The 10377-nt window shown below is 44.5% G+C and overlaps 1 protein-coding gene across 2 annotated transcripts in view; it reads left to right on the top strand.

The window, feature by feature from the left end:
* The window catches only part of FAM13C (family with sequence similarity 13 member C), a 128676-nt gene that overhangs the window by 81051 nt on the left and 37248 nt on the right, over positions 1 to 10377 (top strand). For both annotated transcript variants that reach the window (XM_018569464.1, XM_018569463.1), the window contains exon 5: positions 2160 to 2223. In XM_018569464.1, coding sequence (XP_018424966.1) covers positions 2160 to 2223 — 64 coding nt within the window. The remainder of the gene's footprint in view (positions 1 to 2159; positions 2224 to 10377) is intronic.

The raw sequence follows: 10377 nt of genomic DNA, 5'->3' as shown, positions 1-10377 counted from the left end.
CAGGTGTATGGAAGGCGTGCGACCGTTTCTACTGTACGGTCGCACATCTTTTGTCTTACGAGCACGTTGGAAAACCAGCCGTGCTCGTACGACAAATGCTGAACGGGCCGGTGTGCACACTGCCCGCTCAGCACTGCAGTCATCGGAAGCCCTTCCCCTCAACGGGGAGGGCTTGCGATGATCGCAAGTACGATCTGCCTGTCCAAGAAGGGCAGATCGTACGATTTTTTTAATTACAACGAAAGTTGTGCGATGGTTGTAAAATGTATGGCTAACTTTACACTTACAGTGGCCAGCTTTACACTTACACTTCTCATGGAGAGTACAGTTCTCCCTCTGACAATGCCTCTGAAGAGACTACAGAATGCTTCCTCATACTTGCAGCAGAATGATGATGATATCTTAAGCTAGGAAAAGTCACTTGACTGGAGTTCAAGGGCTGCTTTATACTGGTAAAGGTAGAGCATTTTACTTTGTTACTGGATATTGTAAATGCCAGCAATGTATTCGCACAGACTTCTAGTTGCTGAAAGGTCCACTTGTATATACAGTAACATAGGTGTGGTTTGGGAGCAAACCCAGGAAGCCGCTAGGACATTTATTTGCTTTTCTACAGTATATAAAATATTGTCAGGGAAGATTTGGACAGGAGTCTGTGTGGTGTTGAGGAGGTTGCAAGACTGTGGTGGTTGGGTCGCAAGGAGGCTGCAGGACTGTGTGGGGGGAGCTCAGAAAAATAAGTAACTGCGCAAAAAGTTGCACGTGAATAGTGCAGCTTGTGAGCCTTTGGCATTGGAGGAAAAATCATCTTGCCATATCCTACTAAGCAGTTTCTTCAGTTCAGCATTTATAGCCACATAGGTAACTCAGTCACTATACAAATACCATGGGAATGTGTGACGGCAAATGTTGATTGCCCGGCATGATTGAAGTTGTGAAAATTGGCATCTTTGGGGTGCAAAATTATAATTTGATAGCAAAAGATACCAAAAAATGGAAAAAAAAATGTGAGGTTCCCCCCTAAAATTCCTAGCCAGACCCTTAATTGGACACTGGCCTGGCAGGGCAGAAAAGGGGGGGGGGGGGCGAGTGCCCCCATCGCGCCATACCAGGCCACATGCACTTGTAATTAGGAGGGTGCTTTTCCAGGGATCCCTGGAAAAGCACCTTGTCCCCATGCCGATGTGGACAAAGGCCTCTTCCCCACAACCCTGACCGGGTGGTTGTGGGGGTCTGCGGGCAGGGTGGCTTATTTGCATTGGGGTTCCCCCTCATAAAGGGGGCACTCAGATGCTGCCCCCCGTGAATAAGTGGTACCCCTACCCCTTGTACCCCTACTCATTCACTAAAGAGTTAAAATAAAATGTAAATAAAGAGACCAAACTTTTAGGAAAAAAATCCTTTAATTGAAAAAAAAAAAACACAACAAAAGTTTTTGACTATTCCTTTCACAACCCCCCCCCAAGACAATGAAAAAAAATGATCCAACAAGGTAATCACGTCGTCCAGTGATGTCCACACCGACGCGGCTTCATCAAAATAAAAAAACACCCAATACCCGCCAGCCCGACTGCACGCGACGAAGTCCCGCCGCAAAATGAAATGCTGACATGTGCCGGCTGAATTTAAACAGATGGGAGGAGTCAGCCGTGAGATCACTGCTGGCTCTACCCATTTGTTGTCATACAATGACAGGCCACTGTCCTCAAATGACCTACTTCTACTTTAATGTACTCATACACACGAGTCCAAATGGACATAAAAGCATGATCAGACCACCCTCACACATATGTCAATTGGACATAAGTAAAATCTGACAACCCTTATAGAGTACATGTGCGGTTCTATATATGAATGGTGGCCTTGGGTGATGGGTCTTGCCGAGAGGTGGGCATCCAGTGGCATCTTGCAGGGAAGAACAATGATAAGTGGATAAGGTTTTCTAAAATGCGTAGTTGCTATTAGACCCTCTTCCTCCCCGCACCAAGAAGCCTTGGTCAACAGGGTCTGCAGGTAGACACAGCTGGACTTGAGATCTTTGCCCAATCCAGCCAAGAAAAAGCTTTGTAGTAGTTCTGTGATGTTTTTGTGTATGTTTTTTTAATCTATGGGCATAATTGTCAAACTGTGCTTATTATCTGTATGTGTTTGTCTTCCAGAAACAGTCCTATTATGAGGATCCAGACAAAAGAAATTGCTGAGCAGTTGCAGCATGTGGGTGAGGTAAGTAGGTTTTTGATATTGTAAACCTTTTAAGCAAGTTAAGTGACAATACAAATTATGTATACAAATACAGATTGCCTTGGTTTAGCCTCTCTAATGCAAACTTAAACAGTAGCTTTTTACACAAAGTAGCTGGCATTTTATGTTTACTGTTTTGAAGCCCATTTTTGACAATAAAATAGCCCTCTTTTGGTGACCCTGCATGAGATTTGGCACCACAGATTGGCTGTTATTTCCTTTATCAGCCTTCAAGCACATCTCTCGTGTGCCTCTCTGATTTACTCCACTTTCTCACTAGGGGACTGACTTTTGGCCTAAGCCTACCTAAAGGATAATTTAAATTGAAAATGGCTAATAGGCTATCTCTTTTCAGTTGAGGTCCTAAGACATACCTCATATGTCCTAGAGTCTAAACAGACCCCTGATGTTTCCCTTTTAAAATAGAGATTGAGGACACAGAGTCCTCAGTCTATTTTCTGCAGCCCCTGTACTCAATGATTGGGAAGCTCTCAGTACAGAGGCTCCCTGTTCATTCACAATCTGGAGATAGTCAATATTGACGATCAACTCAGTCATGAATGGACAGGAAGCCTCAGTAATGAACTGCTTTCTGTACATTCATAACGTGAGCAAATATTTACTGTCCCCATTCATAAATGAACAGGAAGTGATGCATAGCACTTCCTGTACATTCATAACTGGGGACATAGTAAACTTACTATGTCCTCAGTTATTTACAAACACTTAGTGATCAGTACTTAGTGATCTCTGAGTGTTTGTGCTCTGCTCTCCATCCTCACTGCTCCGCCTATCACAGGAGTCAAGCTCTCACCCCGCACCGCCCCTCTCGGCCTCCTGACAACTCTCCTCGTTGCTGGGCGCCGGCAGCTGAAACGACTCGGTATCCCTTTCAGTACCCACTGACCCTGCCGACACAGGCGGGAGAAAGCTTGTAGGAAACAAAGACCAAAGCTTGCAGCCGGCGACCAGCAGAGAGAAGAGAAGCTAGGGATGCACCACATTTGCTAAAAATTTTTGTTCTATTAGCATTTTGCCCATAGTACCATTTTCAGACGAAAATTTGTTTCGGTGGCCGAAATTACGGTGCATCCCTACTTTTGAGTCCTGGCTGCCAGCTATGCCATAGAAGTGGGGCAGCTGGAAAATTGAGGATTGACATTATCTGTTATCTCTTTGCTCAACACAACCTCATATTTTCTATTTTACCGACTAAACTGGTATTCTATTGTGTTTCATTTAACTACAATTTAATTTTAAGTGTTTTTTTTACTAAAAAATGTTTTTTTTAATAAAATTGATTGAGAGACATAAAAAAGGAACTGCCACCATATTGTTCTATAGGCATTCAAAAAAATACATCATGTTTTGGGGGTTTTAAAGGGGAACTATGGGGAGAGTGAAATACACACATCCCCATAGTTAGAACCGACATGTGGCACTACAGCGGTCACACATTGGCTCTATAGATCATAAACTGCTGATCGCCTAGTTCACAATCTTCTCCCTGCAGAGAGCGGTGACTGTCAGTCACCACTGCACGTTGTGATCCCCCCTCTACGTTCCTTCAGCGCTGACTGGAGGGACGGACAGAGGAGGCGCTGGGCACAGCTGGTTCTGCCTCTAGAGAAGCAGAGCCAGCTGTCAATCAGGTAGCGGGGTGGATCACGACAATATTGTAGCGCGGCTTTGTGCTGTCTGCTTATAGTGCGCATTAGCCTGCTCTATGTGGAATTTTGGGTCACAGGAGGACATTTTACTAATGCCAAAAAAAGGTAAAAGATTTGGCCATAATTCTCAAGTAATCTTCAGACCTAAAATGTGCATTTTAACGTGTTTAAAACAAAACCCCGCTCCAGTAGCTTAAACGTTGAAGCTGAACTCCAGGTACAAAATCTTTAATTTAAAGCCACAAATAATATAAATCCACCAAAGGCCTTTGCAAACAGTGATATCATAACTGTGCTCATCAAAACATCTGCAGAGAGCAGAGCTGTGTGAGGGACCCAACAGTTCCACACATAACAGGCACATACAAGACCAGTCACCCTGCACAGGGAGAGAAAGCAGCAGCGATGGGTCTTTATACACAAAGCCCCTGCACAGAGGAAAAGTTTCACACTGGATTACTGCACTGGAAGAAATACACAAAGCACACCAAGATTTCAATAAGAATACACATGCCTCTTGTATTTAGACAGTATTTTCTTTTCTGGTAGTTCTCAGGTGTGCCACAACTTGCACATTGTAATACACTACACGCACACAAATTGTGCATACATTTTGGGGTGTACCTATTCATTTCTAATAGTGCCTCCAATGTGCATCCACATGCCAAGCATGCGCATGGCACTCAGTAGACACCTGGGTTATGTGCCTTGTGAACAAACATTGAGGACCCAAATAAAATGGATTGGCGCTACATCATGCGTACATAGTGGACTCATTTAAGCAACGTGAGTGCATAGGTGTAACTTGGCCCTTAAAGCAGCACTAAATTCCACTCAATGGGGGTTTTGCACTTGCCATGGCAGATCCAGACTCGCAGTCACGGCTCCCTTCCCTGCTGATGCCATCTACCCCACTATTTCTTCTGTGTGACATAATAATGGCAGACTAATGGCTGAAGAGGAGTAACTCCTGCACATGCGCACAGAAGTTATGCTGTCCCTGGCACCCAGCGTCAGCATCTTATAAATGCTGGAAATGAGCTTGTGTTCCATACAGTGTACACATGAAATAAATTGCTAGGAGCAAGTAGAAATAGGTTTTCTGGCTATAAATACTTGGCATGTCTCCAAAAAAAAAAAAACCTCTGTTTAATGTTTTATTTGTTTTATATAAACATTTAAACATGTTTTATTTCAGGACTGCAGTAATACTATAAGGTCCAACATTAATAAAACATTTAACATTTTGTGAAATGGCTAGTAATTACGTGACACTACTATTCATATGAGGCCCCTTCACACAGGTGCCGGTCAGTTCCGATCAGCAGGGGACCCATGAATAGATCCCCTACTGATTGGAGCAGTTTCTGAATGTATGTATTCATTGTGGCATCTTTTTTAACTTGCAAGAGATGTTTGCTTACATCACATTATTCCCAGGGCCGGATTTCCCACAAGGCCAACCAAGGCCCAGCCTCGGGGCAGCAGGGAGTAGAGGGGCAGCAGGGGTGTGAAATTCCTTTCTCCCAATGCCCAGGACATGTAGTTCCGGGCGCCGGCGGGAAGTTCTCTACATTCAGCCCTGCTTTGGGCAAGCAGAGCTAAATGTACAGCAGGGAAGCTGCTGCTTGTTTTGTGCAAGTGATCCCGGCGATGTTGCCAAGATCACTTGTATGCAGTGGAGTTGGTGGGTAGGGGGGCACATTGAGGAACCTAGCCTTGGGGCAGCAGAGAGAGTAAATCCGGCTCTGATTTATCTCCAATCCATCACGATCAGGTCAGACAAAACAGAACTATGTTCCATTTGATTTTCCAGACCTGGATGGAGTCAGGAAAGTTGGATGTAAGTGGACGCATCCTATTTAGATCCGGCTGCTGATATAATTAGCATTGGTCTTCCGATCAGATTTACCTGAAAAACCGACAGGTGAACCTAAGTGGAATGCCCACCTGAAAAGGGCCTTATTTTCAATTACACGTGAGTTGAGATATTCGAAGTGTGTTACTTTGTTGTACAGCCTGTTGTGATAGTTTTGCTTCTGTCATTTGGCTTTGTACTGGCTAATTTGAGTAGGTTGGAGCTGGGAATTCTCGTTGGGGATATTCCGTCAACAGCGAGACACATGAAGCAACTTGCGAGCAGTCATGCAGTTTAAAATATCCGTTTTGGGTGCAGCAGGTCTTTAAATTCTTACCCCAGGAAGTGCAATATGAAATTGCAAACGCATGATGTTGCATATAACTTTCATGTGACTAACATTGTATGCCAATATGAACAATAAGTGTATTGGGATACCCACACTGTATATGAATATGAAGAGGACAGGGAGGGTGAAAGAGAGCCCTTTATGTGGACTAGAGTTACTGTTGTGGTTTCTGTGCAAATGTCAGCAATTATGCATAATGTATTATAGTGGGGCTTTATGCTGCTCTGTGGTAAACAACATTACACTTGCTCTCATGCTGTGGCTTCCTGCTCTGAGTGATCACAGCTTTCTTCATGGTAAACTTATGTCCAGAGAGAGAATGCATATAGGCAAACTGTGTGTTAAACATTCATTTACATTAACTACATAATAGGCTATTGATACCATGGAGGCCATCTCTGACCATTGTCACATGAGAAGATTCATTAAAGCTGGCCACACACACTACGATCCGATTGTAGACAATGTGTAGATTGTACGCATATGCACTATTATAACACAAAGGTATACCTCATTCAGGTTTTTAGTCTAAGTCACTTATTTACAGCTTTGCATGTCAGTGCGCATTTGCAGGCAATTTTACATATACACTATATTGCCAAGAGTATTGTGACACCCCTCCAAATCATTGGATTTAGGTGTTCCAATCACCTCCATGGTCACAGGTATATAAAATCAAGCACCTAGGCATGCAGACGCTTCTACAAACATTTGTGAAAGAATGGGTCGCACTCAGGAGCTCTGTGAATTCATGCGTGGTACCGTGATAGGTTGCCACGTGTGCAATAACTCCATCTGTGAAATATCCTTGCTACTAAATATTCCACGATCAACTGTTAGTGGTACTACAACAAAGTGGAAGCAACTGGAAACAACAGCAACTCAGCCACGAACTAGTAGGCCACGTAAAATGACAGAGCAGGGTCAGCACATGCTGAAGTGTACAGTGCGCAGAAGTTGCCAACTGTCTGCAGAGTCAATAGCTACAGACCTCCAAACTTTGTGTGGCCTTCAGATTGGCACAACAACAGTGCGTAGAGAGCTTCATGGAATGGGTTTCCATGGCCGAGCAGCTGCATCCAAGCCTTACATCACCAAGTGCAATGCAAAGTGTCATATGCAGTGGTGTAAAGCACGCCGCCACTGGACTCTAGAGAAGTGGAGACGTGTTCTCTGGAGTGACGAATCACACTTCTCTGTCTGGCAATCCCATGGATGTGTCTGGGTTTGGCGGTTGCCAGGAGAACGGTACTTGCCTGACTGCATTGTGCCAAGTGTAAGGTTTGGTGGAGGGGGGATTATTGCGTGGGGTTTTTTTTCAGGTGTTGGGCTTGGCCCCTTAGTTCCAGTGAAGGGAACTCTTAAGGCATCAGCATACCAAGACATGTTGGACAATTTTATGCTCCCAACTTTGTGGGAACAGTTTGGGGATGGCCTCTTCCTGTTCCAACATGACTGCGCACCAGTGCATAAAGCAAGGTCCATAAAGACATGGATGAGCGAGTTTGGGGTGGGGGAACTTGACTGGCCTGCACAGAGTCCTGACCTCAACCTGATAGAACACCTTTGGGGTGAATTAGAGCGGAGACTGCGAGCCCGGCCTTCTCGTCCAACATCAGCACCTGACCTCACAAATGCGCTTCTGGAAGAATGGTCAAACATTCCCATAGACACACTCCTAAGCCCTGTGGACGCCTTCCCAGAAGAGTTGAAGCTGTTATAGCGGCAAAGGGTGGGCCAACTCAATATTGAACCCTACGGACTAAGACTGGGATGCCATTAAAGTTCATGTGTGTGTAAAGGCAGCGTTTTCTTTTTTTTCAGGCTTTTCATTTCACTTGATGATGCTGCCAGAAAGCTTCCCATACACTCTACTATTCCGCCTACCATTTACAGATTCCCCCATCAATGTTGAGCAGTGTGGTTGGAGGAATCCCCTTTCTATAGGACTTTGACAGCGGCTTGAACAGCGCTTGCAGAATTTCCAACTAGCTCCTTCGATCTTCTGATCATGGGATGCCGGGCGAAAGGATGCCCATATGGGGCACCCGCTATGCATATTTTGACCGCTTCATCAAAAACCGGCCAAAATACCCGTAGTGTATGGCCAGCTTAATGCATTTCTGTTCTAGGGTGACAGCACTCTCCTACTGCACTGTATCTGTGGAGCAGCATTATCACCCTTGGCTGCTCTCCTGATTTGGACTACAAACAAGTTCTATGTGTTACATAACATTACATGTTCTTTAGCCTGAAAAATACAAATGAATGTAGCCACCACATCTATAACTTACTACACACGTCACAGTCTGAGTGTACAATCTCCTTAAAGAGGAACTTTACCCATATCTTCAAAATAACAACAAAGGCACCTTTAGAAATGTTTAGTAATGGCAATCTTCAAACAGATATTTCTAGATAAATGCCGGCTTTTTATTCTTTGCATATCTTATTTCTCTTTTCTTCCTCAGTCTTCTGGGGATATATCTCCCTTTACTTCCAAGAATTCTGGCACATGTGACTAGGACATGTGACCATGCACATAATCTCAGGGGAGGAAAATGCCTTTCACTGAGATCTCATGAGATTACAAATTAGATTTCCCAGCAATGCTCTGCTGAGGTAACCTTCCCAGGATGCCACACTCGGGCACAAGTGCATCACTTTTGCCAAAGAGAACCAGGAAGTAGAAAACAAAGAATTGTAAGTAACATGAAAATATGTTTGTTTAATCCTTGTAAGATGATTTCATATCGGCATGCAGAGCTGCATGCTGATGTAATTTATAGCCGAAGGGGGTAAAGGTCTGCTTTAAGGGCCTGCCTGATTGGATATCAATTGGTGTGATAGATTAGGTAGTTCTTCATATTACATAGTTACGGTTAATCCAAAGGGGATTGTGCAAAGATTGTACAGTCAGGTTGTAACATGTATGGTAATGCTAAGGAGTGGTATGTTCCGATACAGTACATTTTTGTTCTTGGGTTTAGATAAACTTTTAGTGCAAAGAACGTGCCCATAGGAGGAGGGCAGAAATAACAGAGAGATGAGTTAATCAGACCTGCTCCCTTTTACATTTACAGCCCATTCACAAGATAGATGAGGAGCAAGACCTGTAAGTGATACTGAAAGGGCAATGCCAGGGATGGATGCCACCCGAGGCTGACATTTCAGCCCTGGTTACTGAAGTGCAGCAAAGAAAAATCAGGTCTCCTGTCCTGTCAGACAGGGCTATTCTGTTCTGCAGAGCTGTATACCGTGTTTCCCCGAAAATAAGACACTGTCTTATATTTTTTTTGGCTCAAAAAAACACACTAGGTCTTATTTTGGGGGTAGGTCTTATTTTTTTTTTTAATGCACAACAATCCAAAATTAATGCAAATCCAAATTAAATAATCCAAAATGTGAAAGTTAAGAATAGGGTTATCAGGGCAATCAGGGGTGCCGTTGCTTTCCAAGAGCAATTTGGTAACCAATCTCTGGCCAGAATGAGCGAAACGCGCTTTCACTAACGATTCCTCACAGGCGGAGTGCATTTGGTATAACTCCGCCAGTGACAGGAGCCGCCCCTATAAAGGAAGCATCGGCTTATGCGGCTCTGCTCCCTCCGCTGCCGCCTCGCTTCCTCTAGCGCTGGCTTCACTGGCACCGCTGATTCTCTCCCGAGGGATTCTTCAAGCTCCCCCTTATGCCACCACCGGCACTGGGAATGGTCACAACTAGGTCTTATTTTCAGGGTAGGTCTTATATTTTAGCAATTCCCCAAAATAGTACTAGGTCTTATTTTCGGGCTAGGTCTTATTTTCGGGGAAACAGGGTACATCTCACAACTGAATGGACAGATCTACAAATGAATTGTTTGCCTGGAGTTCAGCTTTAATTTAAAAAAAAAAACACATTTGCCTAAAAAAACTGGGTGTGAATGTAGCCCAACTGTATTCTCCCTAAGGCTGGGTTCACACCTGGGCATTTTTCAATGCTGATCGGAGCGCTGAAAAACGCCCAGGAAGTGAAATCCCATGAATCCCTATGGGCATGGTTCTCACCTGGGCGTATATCAGCCTGTGTAAACTCGCTGAAAAACGCCCTACGCCCCAAACAAGTACATGAGCTTCTTTGGGCCGTTTTTCCACACGTATCCGTTGTTATTCCCGAGTGTGGCTCGGGGTTAACAAAGCGGGAACCCCCGAGCCACACTCGGGAATACAGCGTAGGACTTACATTGTCCGCGATCCCCGCCGTCTCCTCACGCCACTTCC

Source organism: Nanorana parkeri, unplaced genomic scaffold (assembly GCF_000935625.1).
Source record: "Nanorana parkeri isolate BGI_ZX_2015 unplaced genomic scaffold, ASM93562v1 scaffold1338, whole genome shotgun sequence".
NCBI classification, from domain to species: Eukaryota; Metazoa; Chordata; class Amphibia; order Anura; family Dicroglossidae; genus Nanorana; species Nanorana parkeri.
The sequence above is the reverse complement of the archived record's forward strand: the minus strand, read 5'-3'. Positions and strand labels throughout refer to the sequence as shown.